The sequence below is a fragment of the Gopherus flavomarginatus genome, chromosome 10 (assembly GCF_025201925.1).
Source record: "Gopherus flavomarginatus isolate rGopFla2 chromosome 10, rGopFla2.mat.asm, whole genome shotgun sequence".
Classification (NCBI taxonomy): domain Eukaryota; kingdom Metazoa; phylum Chordata; order Testudines; family Testudinidae; genus Gopherus; species Gopherus flavomarginatus.
Window position 1 is genome coordinate 72,616,885 of NC_066626.1, and position 24,635 is coordinate 72,641,519.

General features: G+C 41.3%; 1 protein-coding gene across 4 annotated transcripts in view; it reads left to right on the forward strand.

The window, feature by feature from the left end:
* Positions 1-24,635, forward strand: part of HSPBAP1 (HSPB1 associated protein 1) — a 64,679-nt gene that overhangs the window by 18,549 nt on the left and 21,495 nt on the right. For 3 of the 4 annotated variants that reach the window (XM_050917087.1, XM_050917089.1, XM_050917088.1), the window contains exons 2-4: positions 9,477-9,662; positions 18,138-18,322; positions 21,870-22,006. In XM_050917087.1, coding sequence (XP_050773044.1) covers positions 9,477-9,662; positions 18,138-18,322; positions 21,870-22,006 — 508 coding nt within the window. The remainder of the gene's footprint in view (positions 1-9,476; positions 9,663-18,137; positions 18,323-21,869; positions 22,007-24,635) is intronic. The other variant, XM_050917090.1, reaches the window with a different exon arrangement.

Below are 24,635 nucleotides of genomic sequence, written 5' to 3' on the forward strand. Positions count from 1 at the left end.
TATGTAATACAGTAAGATCTTCCAAAGATACAGCAAGTTCTCTGTTCCTGGGGATTTTACCAAATCATACAAATTACCTAAATAGAAAAGGGCTTCCTGCAAGACTATTCTCTGAGGCTTCAAGCTCCAGCCAGTTCTTGCCACTAAGAGGCCCTTTTTCCTTTGCCAAAAAACTAACTCACCCACTCTCTCTTCCTGGACAAAATGACATAGGGAGTTTTTGTTTTGCTTTAATTAAATAATTGCTTATTTGCTGTACACAGACTGATTTTTTTTACTGAATGGAGAAGGTGTTTCAGTACCTATCCAGATAGAAACGCTCCAAAGCGAGAGCTGAGAACATACTGGCTCTAATTCAGGAGTGGCCACCCTGAGCCTGAGAAGGAGCCAGAATTTACCATTGTACATTGCCAAAGAGTCACAGTAATATGTAATGTGTGTGTGTGTGTGTGTATGCACACACATAATTATATAATTTGATAATGCAAATTTTATATATTTATAATGTATAATTAATAATAAAAAACTTACCCTTTTACTTAGTGGGACTTCTGGCAATCCTTGCTTTCAACAATTCCCTTGAAGTTGTATTTGTTTAGTTGTGCTCACAAGCAGCAGTTGTCTTAAGTGGCTCTCTGTCAAAATGGATCAGTGCTTGGATTTCACATGTTTGAGTGTCGAGAAAACAGACTTACAATGATAGGTTGAGGCAAACATCAGGATTACTTTTAGGGCTGCACCTCTGATTTTGGGGTATTTATCCTTTGGTACAGATTTTCAGAAAGTAAGGGTCGCCTCTGTCTTCTGAGCAGAATTCAATCTGTCATCTTACAAAAGTTCTGTTATTTCGGTCTGGGATGTTGCTTCATCAGTGACTAAAGGGGGCTTCAGAAAATCGGCTTCAGCACTAAAAGGCTCAATCAGAAATCTGATTTAAGTCTTTTCCGCTGCAAATCTTGGAATCTTTCCTCAAAACTGTCCTTATGATCTTTAATCATGCTCGCATACCTAGTTGTGCTCCATTTTAGGGGTTCTGCTGCATCTTCTTTTGATCTGGCTTGAAGTTGTGACATTGAGGGAAAGTATGTCAGCTGTCCCTCAGGCATTTGTCTGGGAAACAACTGCAGTTTGTTCATAAACGCAAATACACCTTGCACTAGATCAAACAGCAACTGGAATTTTCCTTGCAAGTCCACGTTTAACCAAATGCAGCAGCATGTCTGCAAGAAATGCCAAATCTAGAACCCACCCAGGATCTGTAAGCTTTGGCAGTATTCTGTGTTTCTCCTCCATAAACAGTTTTACTGGTTTCAGAAGCTTAAAAAAACGGAAAAAACTTTACTGCTCGAGAGCCACCGAACTGCACAGTGAAATGGCAAATCGGCAGGGGAGTCGTCTTCATCCAGTTTTTCAATTAGATTTTGAAATTGTCTGTGATTGAGTGCATTTAAGCAAATGAAATTCACAGTGTGCAAGATAGGTTTCATGACATGATCAGATTTGAGATTCTTAGATTCTAGTTGCTCCCAACTGAATAATAATAAATGTCCAAAATTCATGAAAAGTCTCATCAGACTTAAAAAGCCCTACTAATTCATTCGCAGATCTCCACATGGATGGAGCTCTGTCCGTTGCAATGGCAGTGAGCTTCTGTAAAGGCAAGTTGTATTTTACATTTACCAATATCAATGCCTACTTTAGATCTCGTCCATGAGTTCTGTGCCTTAGTAACACGATATTGAGGAATTCTTCCCTTATAACACAGTTGTCAGACACAGTGCGGGCAAATACCGATAATTGAGGTTTATCCTGGGCATCGCATGACTCTTCCAAAGTGATCTTCAAATAGTCCCACTGCTGAAGTTGCAAGTGCAGTTGCAATTCAACGTCACCGTTCAGGCCAGAGATTCTGCGTTCTGTTGCGTGACATGAAAGCTGCAGACCAGAAATTTTCTTCTGTAGATTCTTGTTGTCTGGTGACAGGATTGAAATCACATCAGTGAGGCACGTTTTTTATGGACTCAGCCCATGCAAAAAAGCCCTACTCTGAAGGTATGTGCCAGACCACATAATAGGAGGCTAATGTTACAGTTTGCTATCGGTTGGAAAACCTGGTGAAGAATTGGTTCTACATCCATTTGTTCTTTTCAAAGTTTTCAATTTTAAAGTGTGGAGTTCAGAACCTTATGGGAATTCTTGATCCATATGTGCATGACTCGAAGAGAAATGACACTGCAAGTTTGAAGATTTGAACTGACAGATACACATCTAGCAAAGAAGACACGTGGCCTTCCCATTACATTCAACGAAAAAGTACTTATTCTCCCACTCCTGTTGGAAGCCTCAATTTTCATCTGTGTATTTTCTCTTCCGTTTGCACTTGCCTTCCATTGTTAGATAGTGTAAGAAAAATATTGATAAAAATTTCCACAGCAGCACAGTGTTTACACTTCCGTTTCTGAGTCCAAACTGAGTAATGTGCTTGCCGCGAGATGGGATGTAATGGCTATGGAAGCTAGTCACCATGTGCTTGTGCAGGGATTCAAGGAGACACAGGCACCGACTTTCGAGAGTTGAGGCCATCAGCACTGAGGTTGTCGGTGCCAGCATTCTTGCTGATGCCTTCTTCTTACCACCAGATAACAGAGTTTGATGCCTGCTTGAAGGGGCGCTAGGTGACTTCTTTGGTTCCATTTTTGCCATTATTAACTCCTCTGGGTCCAAACTGATCCTCATGAGTTGCTCCAGTATGTGTAGCTCAAAACAAGCATCCCTGAACTTACTGGGTGCTGAACCCATGCTCTGCCCCAGGTCCCGCCCCCACTCCTTGGGGGAAGGGATAGAATGAGGGCAGGGCCTGGGGCAGAGCTGGGGGTTGAGCACCCCCGGCACATTGGAAAGTTGGTGCCTGTTGCTTCAGCCCCGGAGTCGGCACCTAGTCAAGGAAACATATTCGAGAAAGGTTGGCCACCCCTTTCTAACTGAAGGTGAGGTATTTGTATGATGTAGCTCAGTACCTCTTGATGCTGGGTAGCCAAGAGACTTAGCTGTTATGTAGCAGAACTCTCCATTAAGTTGTATCTCTGTTCCCTTTATAGGCTGTCGAGTGGACATGTAGGGAAGACCCTGAAAGACATAGTTGGCACAAGATCTTTTCCTGACACTCAGCATTCCCATCCAGAGGTCCCCAAGATAGCTATCATCTACTGTTGTAGACATCTTGGGTTATCGAATCATTCTCCCCTCTTTGTCCTGCACAGGAGGATCAGGAGCTTCCAGAGCAGCTCCATGAGACCCGAAGTGCTTTCTACCGCTTCTGTTCATCCTTCATGCTTCTTCTGTTCATCCTAATGGAGAGTTGACTATGATGAGAGGCTGTGGTTCAAATTGACATGAATCTATGGATGCTAGCTGTAGTCCAGAAGGAGAAAAAATAAATTGCAGCCTTCATTTCCTTTGCCCCTTATCCAAGAATCTAAACAACCCATAGAAGAGGGGATTTTTTGAACAGTGTCTAACTTGAGTGCTGCTGGGGTAATAATTTCTGGGTCCTGGAAAGGAAAATTCTAAGGAGTCTGGTCTCAAGACATCACACAGTGACAGACCTATCCTTAATCTGAATGACTTGTGAACTGCTTGTTTACAAGCCTTGCAAAAAACCCTGCCTTTCAAGATAGTCATATTGGCAGTTAATCCCAGGATCTACGGGGCATCCCTAGATTTCAGTGACTCTAAAGCACAAGGTATATATATAAATCAGTTTAGAAAGACCCTCAAAATCAACAGTTGGCTGAATGGACACTGTAATGAATCTTCCCACCCCTTCAGGGAAAGTCTCTATAAACAGACAGGCTTCTGCAGTACACCCCAACAGTTGAGCACCTTAAACTATACAATATAACTGATGTTTCCACATTAAAATGCAATTTTAAAAAATCCTGCAAGCAAGAAAACTGCCATAAATTGTTTGTGTTTCTTTGGATTTATGTCCTTAAAAATTAAACTTTGCAGGCTTTTACTGGCTTTTTAAAATCAGACCAGGCAAAAGAACAGCTGTATGGTGATAAACTTAGCCTAACTAGGAGTAATTTTATTTTACTGTATGTTTGAAAAGCTGAAAGACAAATACAACCAGCACAGCTGCCTAGTCACGGAAGGCTAACTCTGCTTTATATCACAATGAATTGCACCAGGAATTAGCAGTTTAGGGTGGTATCATTTTTCAAAATGTCTCTCCTCCAGAGTTCTGTCTGTCCTTCCAGTAGTGTCTGAGCTTCACCCTTAATCTTTGACCTAGTGTCACAGCAAAAACATGCTGAGTAGCAATCTGTTTAATCATACCAGATAGCCAGCTTGCTTGTGACCGCACCAGTATCTGCTGTCATGCTCCCAGATGAACACTTTTCCTGAACTTGCTTTTTCCATGGGTATTAATCTATTGCTTGGTAACCCAGAGCTGCTTCTTTCTGGTGTAAGGGATAACATATGGCAAGGCATATGGTCCCCATGAGTCCTCCATATGCTTGGGTATTAATGTAGTGGAGTGTGTGAGGCCGAAGACCAGGACTTATCCTCACCTTCTTTCTTAGCAATGCCATGTCGAGTTTTGTTCTGCTTATAAGAGGAGAGCTTATAAAAACCTGAATTAAGAAATGGCAGCCATCTTTAAAAATATTACTTTTATCATTTACAGTGAGTGAACAGAGCAGTTCATTCTTAAAACTTTACATGCTGGAATTTTCATAAGAGCTAAAGGCTGTTCAGACTCTAAATCTCAATGAAAGTTGAATTCCTAACTCCCTTAGTCTCCTTTGACGGTTCCAAGCTTAGTGCCTCTGTGGGAGTAGGAACCAGTGCTTCCATAAAATACGAAAACTTAATTTATTCCCGTTGCAGGGGGTCGTGCAGGGCTGGTGCAATCATTTAGGCGGACTAGGCGGTTGCCTAGGGCGCCGAGATTTGAGGGCGCCAAAAAGCGCCCCCAATTTTTTTTTAAATGGTTGAGCAGCCGCTGCTGTTGGGACAGAGAAGGTGTCTGAGCTGCCGGTGGCAGCCGGCAGCCCAGGGGGTCCCCTGGGTCAGCGCGCCGCCGCAGCAGCCGGCAGTCCAGGGGGTCCCCTGGGTCAGGGCGCCGCAGCCGGCAGCCCCGGGGTGTCCGGAGGGGGTGGCAGGCAGCTCCCGTGGAGCTGCCGCAGTCGTGCTTGCGGACGGTCGGCTACTCGCTTGGCTCTGGTGGACCACCCGCAGGCACCACTGCGGCAGCTCCGCCGGAGCTGCGGAGCACCGAACCGCCCTCAGACACCACTGCGGCAGCTCCACCGGAGCCGCGGGACCAGCGCGCGGGGTGGCGAAATTGCCGTCTGCCTAGGGCACTCAAAACCCTAGCACCGGTCCTGGGGTCGTGAGGTTATTACATGGGGAGTTGCGAGCTGTCAGCCTCCACCCCCAAACCCCACATCACCTCCAGCATTTATAATAGTATTAAATATAAAAAATATGTTTTTAATTAATGGAAGGGGTTGCAATCAGAGGCTTGCAGTGTGAAAGGGGTCACCAATACATAAATTTGAGAACCACTGGTCTAAACTCTACTGTAAGAAGAAATTGAATTTATCCATTTTTCTCCAGATGGATAAAAATCTTTTTTTTTTTTGAGGAAAATAAAAAAATACGATTTTTTATTTAAATTGGATCTTTATATTTTGTTAATTAAATTATAATAATTTTTCTTTTTTAAAAATAAACCTGTTTAAAATCTGAATTCAAAATATAAGGCCTAAATTTATTATAATCTCTTAAAACATATAAGTAAAAAATAAATATGCTGAATCCATTGTTAAAATAAAGTCTGGTTTCCTATATAAAGAAAGCATCAGGGGAAAATGACTAACTTTTGAGGTCTAGCTTTATAAATATGGCACAAAAGGTCAGCCTAAATAATTTAGGAGAATGTATTATTTTCAAGAGACAGCTGAACAGGCAGTTAAGCTCCTGTCACCTTCACTTAAGCATATTTGAAAATTTTCCCAGGCTGACCTGAAGTAATCAGTTTAATTCACTGACAACAGTTAATCCCTCTGTTTAACAAATCATTTACTTGTAAATGTGAAACACGTTTTGATAAGAGAAGTTAATGTAACCATAACATTTAACGTAGTTTTGTTGAATAGAAATCTGTGCTGTTTTTAATTAAATTTCAGTTACCATCCTAATGCAATTTGACATGTATCATGAGCAAAAAGTTAACTGTCTAGTAAATAAGCAATATATCATTCAACATTTTCTAACATACTAAAAATGTACAATTAATAAGAATCTGAAAATATTAAGCTATGTAATTGCTTAACTAAATGTATACAGTTACAGTTTACCCTCCTAAGTAGCAAAAAGATGTACCAAATCTAGTGAAAAGGCTTTAGTTGTAAATCAACATGTTTTAATAGTTAATATCAACCAATGAAAATGCACTTTTATTTCAAAACTAACTAGAGAACAAATGAAACACATGAAAATCAATGATTTCAAGGCTTTCCACTTCTTGATTTAAATTGCTTTGATTTAAATGAATCCATCCTATTTTTCTTCTTCCTTTTTTAACATACCAGTTTCTTGCCAGACAAAATTAGCCTTTTCATAGTGTTTAGGAATATAGAAATCTCGGATATCCAGTTATTTTTATATTTTCTAAATATCTATTGATTGTTTTTAAAACTGCTGTGTATGCTGAAGAATTTTTTTTTAATGAACATTGTTCTCTCTCTTGGGTGTCTAAACTGAACCTGTGGAATTCTTGTATGGCTCACAAAATCAGATCTTTGCTTATGTTGTTCCGCTTCTACACGGTATGAAACCAAATCACATTGTCCCTTCTACATCTCATTTGATAAGTGCAAGGGCTTTGGGTTTTTCTAAAATAAATGACTTCTAGGGACAACTCTTAGACTGAGTAAAGAAACTGAATGGAGTTTTCATATGAAGCATAATATATGAGTCAAGGAAGCTTTTATATAGGGCTTAATCCTACAAGATTCTGAACACACTGGCCCCAGCCCAGCAGAGCACTTAAGTACATTCTTTACTTCAAGCAAGCAGTCCCACTGGTTTCAATGGAACTACATCGGACCCCTCCTAGAACGTGGGGTTTTGGAGCCATGCGCGGTCCTGCGTTAACATGGGGACCGCGTTACCATGGATTCCAATGAAGGTAATTACATTTGGGATCCATGTGCGGCCCCACGCTATAACCAAATTTGTGCTATAAAGATGCGTGTTCTAGCGAGAGTCTGCTGTATTCACATGTTTAAGCGCTTTGCTGACCTGGGGCCAGTCTGCTCAGCACCTTGCAAGATTGAGCCCATAGTGCATTTCTGGTTTTCCTGGCTTTGCCAACAGCAGAATAATTTTCATGGAGGAAAGCTGGCATTTGGTTAACGTTGGTGATCACGTCTGCACTTTGAATTCAGGTAGCTACATTCTTTGACATCTCGGTTTCCACTGGAAACAATATCTTTGTAATGTTACTTTTCTGTTTTTGTCAGTCAGATCCACATCAGTTTGACCATTGCTAATGTCCCCAAAGGACCAGGAACTTTATCTTTGCTAAACTTTTCTCTTCCCCAAGAAAAACTTACAAAATGAACTTTTATCATTTGCACAGTTATTATTAATTATTCAATACCAGTACCTCTGATGGGATACTTTTACTTTTTATTCCACGGGAAATACAGTAACACAGTATGTGCATTTATTGCTTATTGGTCAAGTTTTCCATCAGGCATCTTTGTGCTTTCCCTCAGACCACACATTGCGAATGGGAATTGCCCTTTGTAAAAATCTCCCAGGCCACTCCGCTGTCCCCCTTTAAAACTCACCTACAAATGCCTTTTAAATGGTTGCACAGTAGGTGTGCTGGGCCGCTTGTTTATTACATGAGCCAGACTTGTCTCACTGTTACTTTGTGCTTCCCCTGTCTTTTTGCTTTATCCACATGTTGTCTCTTATTTTGTACTGGGGCAGGAATCATCTTTTCATATATGTGTGTACCATATGTAGCATAATAGGGAGCCAGGCTGTGATTGGAACCTCGAGGCACTACGCCAGTGAAAGTATTTATTCATTAATTAATAATAGTTGGCTCTTTCATTGCACTGTCATGGACCCAGAGTGAAGGCCAGCATGGCATACTTCCCTAGGAGCAGCCTACTAGGGAGACTCGCTTTCACAGTCACTATTACCTTCTCAGTTTCCCTGCCACTCTGAGGAGAGAGTACACTACATTAGGACTGTACCTAGTGCAAGCTACGTCTTCTGGCATGCTGGCACAGCTATGCTGCCTAACATACTGGAGGGGTGGGGAGTGTAGAACCAAGACTCCACTGCTTCCCACACACACCTGTGGTGATGGGAGAACTAGTGGCTCTGCAGATCCTGCTTCCCCTCCCTTACTTGGAGTGGCACTAGGGGAAACTAGCACAAGGGAATAAGGGGCCACTTTGTGACATGCTTAGGCACTGTGCAGTATGGGCCATGATTTGGCCCAAAATATATATATTTTTTTTTTTTTTTTTTTTTTTTTGTTAAAGGAGAAGGAAATTGGCAGGGTTGGGTGTGACAAAACAGAGTTATTAGTCCTTCTCAATTTTTTGCATTATGTGGATACAAATTCTGGATGAGTTCATTATTCTGACCTGTAGTAAAATTAATTTATAGTTTTTTTTATGATCCAGAAATGTAGTTCACTGCCCCAACACTGTGGAGCTGTTATCTTTTTTTTTAAAAAGAAACTTTACCTCTCAACATGTTCCTAAAGGGAAGTTGTTGTAAAACTGCCGAGTTTATACAAAGTTACCTACTTTTCAGCTTGACAGTTTCAGTGGGGGCATATAAATTTTTCCACAACTAAGGGCTAAATTGAAATCTGGGATTAGCATAGTCCTTGAATTTGCACAGTTTTTGTCTTTTAAAAACCTGTAGGTGAAAATAATTTAAAATGGAACTATATCTATCTTTGAGATATCTGCTGTTGTGATTGCACTGAAAGGAATGTTTAATTCACTGGTTAAAATCAGATGCATTAGGCACTCTGTGTGCCATCTCTGATGGTATGCTGCACTTTTCAGAAGGAACCCTTCACAGAAGGAATGTTAGTCATAAAATTTATATTCTCTAAATTTTGAACATTAATCACAAAGTTCTTAATTGTCAGAGTAATTCTAAACCACTGGGCTACATTCTACATTAGGGAACTGAAAATCATAAATAATTACCAATGTTTTGTATTCTGGGTGTTAATGTGCCTCTTTACATTCTAATTTAGGATAGGGAGTGACCTCTCTGGAATTGCAATAGAATTTTCATTAAACAAATATAACAAGTACATAGAAAAAAATCAACCATCATGGAGGGAGATATTAGTAATTTGTGTTTTTCACACTGTGTGAAATCATCTTTCTACAACTGTTTGTTTCTTTCCAAAGGTGAAGATGTCAAACCTTTTACTCCAGAGAAAGCCAAGGAAATTGTGATGTCTCTACAACAACCGGCAGTGTTTTGTAACATGGTTTTCGATTGGCCAGTACTACATTGGAATACTAAATATCTTTCTGAGGTGTTGGATGGAAGGACAATACGGTTTAGGATGGGAATGAAGAAAAGGGACACAGGTAGGATTTTAGATGGCATTAGGTTACATTTAGAAATTCTGTTTAATATCCTCCTTAATCCTCTGCAATGCTTTCATGCCAAATGTTCTTTTCACAGTACATTACATCTAACAAAGACTGTGGGTAAGAGGAATGAAATGGGAGGTTTGTTTTAGCCAGTGATGTCTCATCTTTCTCTCTCACTAGCTCTCTCTTTTTTTCTCTCCCCCCCCCCCCCTTTCACATTTGGATCAGGAAGTCTAATGGTTAGAGCTGACTTCTGAGAATCACAAATCCTGGTTTCCTTTCCTGGCTCTGTTACATAATTGTTGTGTGGTCATCCCTAAATCACTTAGATGTTTTAGATGGTACGTGATGATTTAGATGTTCAAAGGTGTTGAGCATCTGTACAGCCATCCCTATAGGAGCTGCTGGGCTGAGTATATTTGAAAATCATGCCATTAACCAATCTGTTTGTTTGTTCATCTGTATAATGGAGATAAACTCCATGTAAAACAGATGAGGATTAATTACTGTTTGTTAAAACATTTTGAGATACTCTGATAAAAGATACTATAGAAGTACAAAGTGTTGTTAAAAGCATTTGTCATAGCCACTGAGAGCTTCAAGACAGCACAGAACACAGAACCTCCTGCTCTAAGAATATGACTTGAGTCAATTGTGGCTTTGCTGAAAGCCCCATGTACACACTGCCTCAATAGCAGACCGAAAAGTAGATTGTGAGTCAAAGCCACAGCCTGCCTCCTACTTTCTCCCTGCTAAGGGGGAGGCGATATACTTTGTTCCATCCCTATACCTGCTCCAGCGTACACCCCCAGCTCAAAGATGCAGCTGCACTAGCCATTGTGTTGGTAGGGCAGAACCAAAGCTCTACCTCTATGTGGGGAGGAGGGTGGAATGAAGCAGCCTTTTAGCGGCTACTGTCTGTGGTTACAATCAGGTCCAGACTGGACATAATTAAATGGTTCTGAGTCTGTCCAGTGGAGGGCAGTGTCTCACACACTAGCTAATCAATAGGAAGATTTAATATATTTTTTTAAATGAGTCAAAGCAGGAAGATAAAAGTATGTAACAAGTATAATGAGATACTAACAACGATGGAATTGACAAAGTATATGTTGGATTGCTGTGGAATACAAGAACTGCCAGATATGTAATGCTTAGCATTTTATGTTTTCAAAGCACTTTATAAACAAGAATTAATCTTCACTTCACCCCTCTGACATGTGGACTAGTGGTGAGAGTATTGAACTGATACTCAGGAGACCTGGGTATTAGTCTGTTCCTGGCTATGCCACCCACCTGCTGGGTGACTTTCAACAAGTCATTCCCCTGTGCCTCAGTTTCCCATGTGTAAAATGGGGATAATGACACTGACTTCATTTTGTAAAGCTCTTTAAGATCTATTGATAAAAAGTGCTACCTAAGCAACCATTATTATTATCATCGCCATTTCACAGATGGTACCATATTGATACCAATGGAAACTAGCACAATACAGGCAATGGCTGTGAAGCTCTCCACAATGCTCTGTTAATGTACTTCCACCTTAACATGGAGGAAGCACCAATAGGAATGAAAAGATAATTTAGTCTCAGTGTCTGTCAAATCTTAGGCATCTTTCTTGAGGTTGGCAACTAGAGTTCCAGTTGTGACACCTGTCAAGAATTGGACTGACGCCAGCTTACATGATAAGAGTCCTCGTGTAACAACTTTCAGTCATCAGGGATTCAAAACAGTTAGAGTTTTCATATTTCAAGATCAAAGTCCTCGTATGTCTTACCCTTCATTGCTGATCCCTGGTGACAACCAGTCTCTAGGAAATCAGTTTTGTGTCCAGGACCACACTGTTATATGCAATAAAAGTTGCAAATGTCTTTAAGAAAATTAGTAGAGCCCTCTGGGGTTGTACTGTAGCTAAGTGAGGATCTTGTTGCAACAGAAAGCATTACATTGTAAGAATTTGTTAGATAAGCCACCTAAGGGTATGTCTACACTACGAAATTAGGTCGATTTTATAGAGGTCGATTTTTAAGAAATCGATTTTATACAATCAATTGTGTGTGTCCCCACTAAGCGCATTAAGTTGGCGGAGTGCGTCCACAGTACCGAGACTGGCGTTGACTTTCGGAGCATTGCACTGTAGGTAGCTATCCCACAGTTCCAGCAATCTCCAAAGATTATATTGGCCCCTCCGAATGAGTGTGTTCATCTGCCATTAGTCACCTGAGTTTACAATTTAACGGCGTTGTTAGATGGTCCTATCAGTGGTCAGCATAACAACAGCCAGGATGACTTTTTCCATCCAGACCTGGCTAGAGGGTTGCAAATGTTTATTTCGGATATAGATATTGTCTGTGTTCATTGCCTCAAGATTAGACTATTGCTATGTGCTTAACCTGGAGTTACACCTGAAATCCATTCAGAAGCTGGTTCAGAGTGAGACAAATCACTTGTTTAAAGGGGGATTTTGTTGCAAGCCAACAGTATTATCACTCTAAACTGCACTGGCTGCCTATTGGTTTTTGGCAGGAGTTTAAGATGGTGATTTTGATCTATAAAGCCCTAAGTGGCCTGGGACCTGGCTACCTGAGAGACCACCTATTACCTTCTAACACAGTCAAAGCAATAGCTTGTAGAGGCCCTCAACCCGTATAAAGGAGAGGGAGCTGCTGACAAGCACCTATCTCAGCACTTGCTTTTCCCATTAGCCTGAAATAGCCAGTTGCCAACTGATCTTTAGTGCATATTCCACAGACCAGATGTGGAGAACAAGTTAGATATCTGAATTGTGTGTATGAATAGGATAGGTGCCTCAGTTTACCTGCTGATATTATTCTGTCGGACTACACAAAGTTATATCAAAGGAGGCTGTTAGGAAAAAACAAGCAGGGAATAAAACAATGACAAAGATGCATCCAGAGAGAATACCAAGAGTAGCTGAGGGATTATTGATCAGGAAATGCCTACCTGCCTGGCTCCGGCCAGATGAACGGCTTTATTTTCTCAAAGCCAGAGTTTAGGATCAAAGGCACCTTAAACCGTTAAAGCCCGCTGCCTAGAGGAAGCTGTGGGGAGCAGGTAGCAGCTGCTGAAGGTTAGTCTCTGACAGGATATGCCTGCGTTGCAATCAGAAGTGTGGTTGCAGCATGTATATACATGCTAGATTAAAGCTAGTTTGGGTATTTCTACATCTGCTGCAACCTCACCTCCTGACTGCAGTGGAGAGATGGTGAGAAAGTAGCTGCACAGTCTCTGTCTCCCACCCAGAGATGGAGATAGGTGGACTGAGAGGAGCTTATCAAAACTTGCAAGGAAAGTTTAGGTGAGACAAAATGCATATAGACTTCCAGTGTTTTAACCCTTTTCTCTACTTGCTACAATACCTTTGGATGAATAAACAATATGTGAAGAAGCTGGGTTTGAATCCCGTTAATCAACTGTGGGCCATAGGCTCCCAGAGAAAAGTTTTCTTGCAGATGCCAAATAGAGCCGGACCTATTGTATTACACAGTTGGGAAATGGCGGAGCTGCAACCCAGAGATCAAGAGTAGTTGAATTGTGAGGTTCCATCCTCAAGAGAGGTGAAAGCCAAGCCTGTCACGTGAGGGGAGCATTTAAAGGGGCCTGTGAAGGGAACTGAAATGCAGCTTGCCCTGTAACCATGACACCATCTGCTAAGGCTTTAGGGGAAGGCTGAGGGTTTGGGTGATAATGGGATGCTGGATGTGGTGGTCTATTCTTTGGTCTATTACATCCCTGGCTATTTTATTGAATTTTGGTATGTGAGTGTGTGTGCGCTTTGTTATACTGCTAAGTAGTTATTCTCTGCATGGATTGTTATTTTAAATAATTAAGGTCCCTAGAAGTGTAGATGGATGTCTGGTAGGGTGGTTTGGTGGTTGTTGTTTTTTTAACGTAAATCAAAATAAAAAAAAAGGTCGAATCAGGCATCTTTATTGGAGCCTTCAGGTATTGCATTTTCCCTACTGCTGCTTAGAGGCCCTGCATTGCAGATGCCATCCTTCTGGATGGAACAGCAGTTGGTAACATACAATCATAGAAATGTAAGGCAAGAAGAGATCACAAGAGGTCATCTAGTCCATCCCTTTGCACTGAATCAGGATTAAATGTACCTAGACCATCCCTGATAGATATTTGTCTAACCTGTTCTTAAAACCCTAGAGTGACAGAGTTTCTACAATCTCCTTAGGTAATCCTATTTCAGTGCTTAACTATCCTTATAATTAGGAAGTTTTTCCTAATATTTAACCTAAATCTCCCTTGCTGCAAATTACAACAATTACTTCTTGTACTACCCTCAATGGACATGGAGAAAAATTGATCACTAATCTCTGTATCACAACCTTTTACATATTTGAAGACTTACGTCCCCTCTCAGCCTTCTGTCAATGCCACTGCTTAAGCAGGTAGGAGAGCTGATGTTCTGCACAAAGTACTCCATCCTATTCCCAAGTTTGAGTTCACAGCACTAGTGGAGGGAATGAGAGATCAGTGACAGGCATCAAACTCAGATATCGTCAATGCACAGCACTGTTAGCCCAGTTTAGAATTGTTTGGTTTAGTCTAAGAATGGTCTCATTTTTAAAATTCTTCAATCTTCAGTCACTACATAGTCAGAAGCCTGTTCGTGTTCCTGCTTTCCAGTTCTGATCACTGACACTTGCATGCAGGCTGCTGTAGACTTCTCCATTTTTCTAAATTTTCTAAATACTTGTTTTTGTTGGTGGTGGTTGTTCATTATCTACAGTGTGATTGATGCTGAACCAGATCTAAATTAAACCAAGATCCCTGCCCTGAAGAAGTTACAGCCTAGAAGCAACAGTCTTCAACGGTCTGCAGGACTTACTGTTCATAGTTGGAATTGTCCAAATAAAGCTTTGTGTGAAATACATGGAAAGTTAGAAATACCCTATTTCTTCACTTTAAAATAGTTGCTTCTATCTTATCTCATAAAACAGGCAGTGTCATGAGCACTCTGTTCTCATCAAAATAGTTCAGATATTGAACTGCCTTCAATAGTTCTGATACCTTTTATATATTTTTTACATCAGCCTATCCTTTAGCGAAATGGTGTGCACTGCATTAATAACTGGATATTTGGAGGCAACATTGGACTGCAACACATAGGATGAATCAGATATAAGATTTTAAGATGGGAGGGGGGTTCTTGTGTCTTCAATGCAATTCTTATGCAGGGAAAAGTGATTTCTGGAGGAAGCCCTTATATAGCACCAAGCCAAGTTATATATTGCTAAATACTAAGCTTATCTGACATTCTTAGCTAATAAACTTGAAAATAAGCTGGACGGAGAGCTGCTATCAACACTACTACAGTAGAAAATGACAGGGTAACAGTGAAAGTTTGTAAGAGCTTGTCTTCACTACTGCTGGAGCGTGTCTGATGAAGACATGCTGTGCCAATGGGACAGTGCTCTCCCGTAGCTCTGTTACTCACCTCAATGAAAGGTGGAAACTAGGTCGGAGGAGAGTGTCTCCTGTTGACATAGCGGAGTGTAGACGCTGTTTTAAGTCAATCTAACTTACGTTGCTCTGGGGGTTGGCTTTTTCACACCCCAGAGCAATACATCGATTTAAGTAGTAGTATAGACAAGCCCTAAGGGAGCTGTTCACCAGCCCAAAGGAAATCAGAACAAATGTATGAGACTGTATGGGAATTGCCATGATAGCAAAATCAGAGCAATGAAGAATTCCCCCAGAGTTCTACTATTGTGCAAGAATAAAAGGATTCCCTTACTAAGCAGCTGCATACAAGTTGTCCAAGGTTAAGTTACTGCTGTTTCATTGCCATTCAGGCAGCCTGTAGTAATTTTTTCCATCAATAATGGTTATAGTACAATATGTAATTTTTCATTTTACACTCTGGCTGAGTATATCTGAAGCTGGCACGACTAGCTGTGATGGGAAACGAAGGCCTCTGATAAGCCAAAGGTGATGTGCACTATGATGCAGCAAAAACACTGTAGGCCTTCCCCTGCTACTTGACCTTGACCTGAAATAGTGTACCAGAATATTCTTGGGACAAGAGGGCAATGATAGTAAAACCAGTGTTCATGCTGATTCACCCTCCGTCTTCTGTGCAGTGAAGACTTACAATGCTCTGTTCTGCAATGGTGCCAATCTTTATGGTATGGTTAACAGGACTGATGATGGTGGTGACTTAACAGATTCACACAGTTGCTTCAACCACTGGGTTCTATTTTTTTTCCCCATCTTACTTGCTCAGGGTTTTCAGACATGCTCACCATTGGCCTAACTCTGCTTCTATTGAAGTCAATGATAAAAATCCCCTATTGACTTCAGTGGGAGCACAGTTAGCCAACATTGAGGGCTTTGCAAAATCCCACCCAAAGGGACAAATTCACCCATTAGCACAGAGCCACTCAAAGGCTTTTGTGCTGTGGGACTGCCATCATACCCCTGCACAGGGCACATTTGTAGGCAGAGCGGCTATGCAAAGGGACCTGTGCAGTGGGGAAGTGACCTCCATATCTGCTCTGAATACACTTGTGTGAAGGAAAAAGTTCAGGATTGGGCCTCTGACTCCACTGTTACATGAATCCATTGGCTAGGAATCCCAGTGTACAAGGCATGGCAGTACTGTGGATATTATTTCAAACTAAAGACTGATATAGCAGCCAGAGCACGGCTGTACTGCAGCCTACCCCAGATTTGGGATTGGATAACATCCTCTTCAGCAGCTCCACACACAACAGCTTTTTATTCATACATTCCAAGGCCTGAAGGAACCATTGTGGGCATCTAGTCTGACCTCCTGTATAACACAGGTCCTAGAACTTTCCCAAAACAATTCCTACAGCAGATCTTTTGGGAAAACATCCAGTCATGATTTTAAAATTGTCAGTGATGGGGAATCCACCACAACCCTTGATAAGTGTTTTCCAATGGTTAATTGCTCTCACTGTTAAAAAATGAAACCTTATTTCCTGTTTAAATGTGTCTAGCTTCAACTTCCAGCCATTGACTCATGTTATCCCTTTCTCTGTTAGACTGAAGAGCCCATTATTAAAGATTTGTCACCCATGTAGCTTATAGAATGTAATCAAGCCACCTCCTTAACCTTCTCTTTAAGTGACATTAATTGTGGTCCTTGAGTCTATCATTATAAGGCATGTTTTCTTATTTAATCATTCTCATGGCTTTCCTCTGAACCCTCTCCAGTTTATCAACACCCTTTTTGAACTGCGGACCCCACAACTGGACATAGTATTCCAGCAGTGGTCAGGCCAGAGCCAAATACAGAGGTATAATAACTTCCCTAACTCCGACTCAAGATTCCCCTGTTTATGCATCCAAGGATTGCTTTAACCCTTTTGGCCACAGCGTCATGCGAGGAGCTCAAGTTCAGTTGATGATCTCCTATGAATCGCAAATCTTTACTGACTTGGCCATATGGGTTGTCTGTAATAATTAGACTTGATCCACCTATTTATTTTGGTTGCTTCTGTTGTGGTATGTTTCCTCTTGCCACTGTTTCTGCACACACAGATCAACATAACAGGATTTTGTGCAGAGAGATGGGTGTATTTGTGCAATATTTTGACTCAAAATTCAAGCCTTTTGCTAGAAGCCCTGCACATATGGGCTAATGATCACTTTTCTTCTAGCACAATGAGTACTCCAGGGCCTTTATAGCATAGATCTTTGTGGTTGTACTTTATATCCTGAACAAAGTTTTTAAAATGTTTCCTGAACAGTTAGATACAGAGCGTTTTTCACTGAATTTCCAAACAGCCATTCTGTCAGCTTCAGTGAATTCAGCCTTGCGAGCTGACTCCCATTTGTGGAAGTACTTTAAATTCTTTTTTTGTGGTATAATACCATAAGATTATTATACATAAAAATTACCTATCTTGTATATATATTCCTGAGGAAAGAACGTGTGCTTCAATTGAGGTAATGGTCCTAGTGAATCTTTTATGGCTGGCAGAGGATGCTGTAAGATGCTTTATCCATAAGTGCTGAAAAATAGTGACAGCTTTTCAGATGGGTTATTGGACATGTGTAGGGATCCACTATTTGCTGCTTCTGTAAAATGGTGCTGATTTAGTTATTCCCTTAGATGAGAGGAGAAAAGTTAAGAGTCCAGCTCCATAAATCAAAGAAGCCTCAATAAAGGTGGTGGTGGGAGGAACGTGAGAGAATCTTTAAGGAGAGAGACTAATTAAAGGACAGACTGACTGTCAAGTGTGTTAAATTAGTCATGAGCTTGGTGATGTGGTCTGTTTTCAATTGTGTGTTGGGGTGAGGCAACTGAGCTAATTTCACTTTGGTTTTTATATTTCATTTAATCCGTGGGCCAAGCTGAGACAAAGTTATTGTTTCGTCTGCTAAACTGCTTCAGCCTGTCTCTGTTTTTATAGTGCTGTATTCAGGATGCATGTAATGTTGTCTTTTCTTATATTGTTCCAGCTCCTCAATTTGAAACCAAATGTAGTTATGTGGAAGCTACACTTGAAGAGTTTTTGGCCTGGACTTCTGGACAGCCTACTTCTGTCTCTAGACCATTCAGTTGTTACGATTCCTCCAAATATTGGGCTTATGCTGACTACAAATATATTGCTAGGATATTTGAAGACAAGACAGAAATTTTCAAGGTAAACCGTTAACTTTACCTTCAACTCAGAACTATGCAGGTAAATGTCCTAAAGATGTTGGTTAATTATTGTAAGTGATTTTTATAGTTTTTAAAATCTGTCTAGCCTTTTCACTTCTCTATTCCTTTGACCAGTTTTTCAGTTTTATTGGATACCTGTTTATTTTGATTTCAATCTAACAAAAATATCACACCAAAGAGCACCCATCTCAAGCTTGGGGAACTCTTGACATATAAAAACACAGCACTATAAGAGTTACAAAAAAATTATCTAAAGCAGCTGTAACTACTTTCTCCCACCCAGCCGCACATAATTTTGGATCGGATCTGATCTAGACACCACTGAAGATAATGGGTGTCTGGCTTTCCACTGACTTTCGTGGGCTGTGGATTAGGCCCTTAAATTGCCATTTATGTGACCTCTACAGCTTAAAACCTCCACTGCTTTCTTTTTTTAAGATGTGAGTGTAAGGTTTGATTATTCCACTAGTATGATAAGCAATTGGCATGCGTGATAGTTTACTAGGCCCTGATGCTGCAGTTGGATCAATGTAGGAAGACCTTTACACCTGTGTGCAGCTCCATTAACTTCAGTACAGCTCCACTGGCCCAAAGATCCCAGCTCCACTGGCCCAAAGATCCCATCTGCATAGATCCAGTTGCAGCATCAAGACCATATACAGTTTCACTGCCATTTTGTTCAGCTGCATACTAACTGCATACAGTTCCTCATTAAATAATCCTTGAAGACTCGTGCACAGGTATTTGCAGAATTATGTCCTTACTATTCGTGAAAGTGCTAAAATACATTGGAGTAGCCCATTCTTGAAAGGATGAGCACGCATCCAAGCCGAAGTTTTGGGACACATTGCAAGTTTTCTCCAGGCCTTCTCTGCCTGCACTCTCTTGTACAGCATGTCAAACACATTGCCAGTGCTTAATAAATAATACAGTAGGAGTTGAACAACTCTCAATGTTGGGGTGTTTACTCTCTGCAAATGTCAGCATGATTCATGAGGGGAATTCTTTCTGGCTAAACAAGATTTGAAGCTCTAGCACCGTTTCACGCTTGCCTGGACTCTACATGACTGCCTTGAATTTTGGCCCTATCTATTACTGCCCCAATGGTCCTTTAGTTTATGGCACAAGATTGGGAGAATTACATAACAAAACCACATGCAGAACATCTACCTAAAACTGTTATTTCAGTGGGTCAATAAGAAATTTTCTTGAGCGAAGCAACTTCCATCCCACCCACACAAGTACATAATTAGGAGTTTAAGAATCTTATCTACTTATCATATGCTGACTGTACTGGCATGGGAGTGAAATCCTGCCATCCATGAGAGACTGGCAGGATTTGCCAAGCACTACTGCACTATTGTGCCACCCAAAAGTATTATTTGTAGTAATTCTCCCTTGTTCTATGAATTTGATGTTAACACCTTTTTCATTTAGATTTTATTTAGATTTACCTAAGGTGACTTGAAGGAGAAAAGAAGGCTAACTACATTGTTAGTTATAGTGATTAATAGGGCCATTTAGAAGTTGTTTGAAATTTAGATTGCGCTGTTTATCATTTACAGTTGTGTGGGTTAAGGTAATGATTCTATTATTCTAATCTACGAGCAGTATCTAGCATCTTACATTTTTTTTGTTCAGTTGATATTTTATTACAGCATTTGAGATATAAATCAGCAGCAAGATATATGCATGAAGTTTAAATAGAAATAAGACCTTTTAAAGTGATATACGGATACAGATTAACTTCATTATAAGCAGAAAATGAAATAAATGTAATTCACAAGTAATGTGCCATCTGTTATGGTGGGAATACCTCTGAGTGCATTTCTTCTTTTTGTAGCTTTTTTATTGTAAAAAAGGAAGCCCATTGTGCCAAGATATCAGTAATCTTACCACTTTCTTTTCAGCTCATTGGTTAAAAACTATTTTACCCACAATTGCTTCAAGTATTTACTATGGCTGCAGCATTTTCAAAGAGTTCTTTTAAATCTAATATTGATTGTACACACAATCTTTCCATTTAAATTGTAACAAAACACAGAAACTATTTAGGTGTGAGATTAAAGGGTAGAGATGTTATTACGCCTAACTTTATCACTGAAATAGTTATATTGGATTTTAAATTTTGTGTCTGTGGAAAGCTCTATGAGCAGTTTTTCTGTTTTTATTTCTTGCTGATTTTGACAAATGTTTATTAGGCTTTTGTATTTTTTTAATTATATTTTTAAAATCAAGATGTCTCTAACAGTACCTCATTTGTTTTGAAAGATTCCAGAATATGGAATCATAGCAGTAATAATTATTATCTAGCTATATTGCTTTTCATCTATAGATCTCAAAGCACTTTACAAAGGAGGTATCATTATCCCTATTTTACAGATGAGGAAACTGTGGCACAGACTTGTTCAAAACCATCCAACAAGTCAGGGGCAGAGCTAGGAATAGAACTCAGATCACCTAAGTCTCAGTTTAGGACTCTACCCATTAGACAATATTGCCTGCCTCAGGATAAGTATTTTCTAATAGACAAATCCCCTGCCCAGTAGCTAGCCAGACTACTTAGGTGAGCTCTGGTCTGGGGGGGCAGGCTGGCGGTGTAGATGCGAATCCTTTGCCCCAAACAAGGGAGAACCATCCAAGGGAAAGCCACTCAAGGCCATGCATTATAGGTCACTACCACGCTGTGTATCCTCATATGCCTTTTGCACCAAAGAAAGGAGGATGGGAGGATCCAAACACTGGTGGATTCCTGTGCTGCCCTTCTCCATAGCAGTTATGCTTTTGTCCTTCCCCATCTCCCTTTACAGCAGAACTGCATCGAGTCAGCTGCCCAGGATGCCTCCCTGGCTGCAAATGCAGAAGCAGGACTAGTCCCATTATACAAAAGGAGGAGAAATTTTCAGACATTGAGGCTGGAGGATACAAAAACTTTAACCACTGGAATGAAGAGAGAGGAAGTGCTGAATGTTTTGGAAATCATGGTGGAAGTAGTGACAAGATGTTTAGGAAGAAAGAGAGAGGAGTCAAAGGTGCCACATAGCTCATGGAATGGGTTGATAAAACCGTGAAGATTTTATTAAAATAGTATTCCTTTCTTTTGTTGAAATTTCAGATTGACATTTTTCAACCAGGAATTCTGAGCCTGAGGGATGGTTGAGGAATGGAGACAGGAGGATGATGAGGGTTTAGGAAGAAAAATAAGAAATTCAGCTTAGCGTTGGAGAAATATTTATATATAGGGACAGGGTAGGAATGGAGAGGTAGATTTCTGAATCGTCTGCAGAGAGAATCAGGGCACAGGAGATCACCCAGCGATAAGATTTAGAGGGAGAAGGGGAACAGGCCATGTATTGAGGCTTGTGGGATTCCTGTATGGAGAGGAATAGGGGAACAGAAAAAAAGATGAAAAGGAAAGAGTGATCAGAGAGGTAATGAGAGAAGAGAAACATAAGCGGACAGGGTCACAGAAGTCAAAGGATGATAAGATGTCATCGCTCACATCAATAACTTTGTCTCTGCAACAGGATATAATGTGGTCTGATTTTGGTTTCCCTGGAAGAAATGGAAAGGAGAGCACGTTGTGGATTGGCTCAGCAGAAGCAAATACTCCTTGTCATTTGGATTCCTATGGCTGCAATTTAGTACTACAGATACAAGGAAGGTAACCAGAATTATTTATGTTTGTGCAGAATTTACAGAGGCAACTTTTACTATAAACCAGCCTTCACGTATTATAATTGTTAGCTCGTCAACCATTTTAATTTTCTGAAGCCTTCAGTGATCCAGCACAGCTGAGCGTTTTTCTTTGAGAAGCGATGAAAGGTTTGAGGGTTTGGTGCATAATTTACATTTTGTTATGTTTGAGGAAGGAGAATCTTTGTTTACCTTTTTTTTTTTTTTTTAAAGAAGTCGTAAATTATACAGTAATCTAGTTGTACTGGGCCTATTTTATACATCTAAAAATAAATAAATATTTTAAATCATCAATAGTTATGAGTTGAGCAAGATGGGGTTAGGAAGTTAGGAAAGTTTGTTTGGCTTTTTTGTGTTTTGCAATAAAAAATATGGCAATAAACTAATCCAGGCCAGTGGTTCTCAACCAGGGATGCAGAGGTCTTCCAGGGGGTACATCAACTCATCTAGATATGTGCTTAGTTTTATAACAGGCTACATAAAAAGCACTAGCAAAGTCAGTACAAACTAAAATTTCATACAAACAATGACTTGTTTATGCTGCTCTATATACTGTACCCTGAAATATAAATACAATATTTATATTCAAATTTATTTATTTTATAATTATATGGTAAAAATGAGTCAGCAATTTTTCAGTAATCATGTGTTGTGAGACTTTTTTGTATTTTTATGTCTGATTTTGTAAGCAAGCAGTTTAAGTGAGATGAAACTTGGGGTATGCAAGACAAATCACTCTGAAAGGGGTACAGTAGTCTGGAAAGGTTGAGATCCACTGCTCGAGGCTAAAGCCTCCAATGACTTGTTAGAATTCATTTAAAAGGGAAACATGAGGACAGGAGCAGCCAGCTCTGAGGAAAGTTAAAAGGGACACTTCAAGGCTTGACATTCAGATCTGGGGCCTGTCTTTTTGTTGTTCATTCTTTCTATTTGCAAATTCCATGCAATTCTTCTTCCCCTTTCCTGTAAGGATTTGCTTTAGTTTCCTTAAAAAAAAAAAAATTCTATTAAACCCAACCCCAATTAGCAACTGTCCAATACCAAAGCAGTTCTTACATACTTATGTCAGGAACTCCAGTGTGCTGTGGGGGTGGGGCAGAATAGCTTGCCAGTGGGGTTTTAATGTGATTAATTAAATCACTGTGTTTTGGGAAGGATAGTCTTGTGACTAAAGCACAAGACTGGGCATCAGGAGTTCTGGCCCTGCATTGCTGCAAGGCTTTTATCTCAGTGGTCCTGCATCTTTCAAACAGGGTTAGTTATAGGGAGCTCACAGGTGTGTTTTCACAGATGTTTGTAAAGAGATTTGAGAGCCTCATGTGGGAGGCTCAATGGGCCCAATTCAACGAATACTATTGACCACAGTGCTTATTACCATGAGCAGTCCCACTGACTTCAGAGGTATTATGTGCTGTCCAGGGCCCGTGCAACCATATAGGCAACATAGGTGGACACCTAGGGTGCTGGCATTTGGGGGGCACCATTTTCTTCGGCAACGACCACAGCGGCCAGATCTTCAGCTGCCCTGGTCGCCCTCAGCATTTAGGCGGAGGGAGCTGGGGCAGGGGAGCGCAGGGAGGGCTGCCTGCAGCAAGTAAGGGGGGGGCGGCATGCAGGGGATCTCCCCACCCCAGCCCCACCTCCTCCCTGAGCACGCCATGGCTGCTTCACTTCTCCCGCCTCCCAGGCTTGTGGCGCCTAAGCTGATTGGCACTGCAAGCCTGGGAGGCGGGAGAAGTGAAGCAGTCACGGCGTGCTCGGGATGCTCGTGCTCATGGGTGGAGCAAGGGTGAGCTGGGGTGGGGTGGGGTGCCTAAAGGTGGGAGGTGGGGAGCTGCCACAAGGGGGGCGCCTCAGGGCTGAGGGGGAGAACTGCGGGGGTGGGGGGGGCTAAGGGCTGGGAGGGCGCAAGGTGGAAGTTTCACCTAGGGCACAAAACGTCCTTGCAGCCACCCTGGTGCTGCCCCATAACCAGGTAGTACATGTTTAGGGGATCACCTGCATCACAGAATTGCTGTCCAGCTGTCCTTATAGCTTAGGGGTAGGCAACCTATGGCATGCGTGCCAAAGGCGGCGCACAAGCTGATTTTCAGCAGCGCTCACGCTGCCCAGGTCCTGCCCACTGGTCCGGGGGGCTCTGCATTTTAATTTAATTTTAAATGAAGCTTCTTAAACATTTTAAAAACCTTATTTACTTGAAATACGACAATAGTTTAGTTATATATTATAGACTTATAGAAAGAGACCTTCTAAAAATGTTAAAATATATTACTGGCACGCGAAACCTTAAATCAGAGTGAATAAATGAAGACTCGGCACAGCACTTCTGAAAGGTTGCCGACCCCCAGGGCCGGCACTTCCATTTAGGTGATCTAAGCAGTCGCCTAGGGCGCCAGGATTTGGGAGGGCAGCATTTTGCGGCCCTCGGTGGCAATTCGGTGGCGGGGGGTCCTTCTGCGCTCCGGGTCTTCGGCGGCAATTCTGCGGTGGGTCCTTCACTCGCTCCGGGACCCGCCGCTGAAGTGCCCCGAAGACCAGGAGCGCAGAAGGACCCCCCCACCGCCGAATTGCCGCCAGCCGGGAGCGCGGAAGGACCC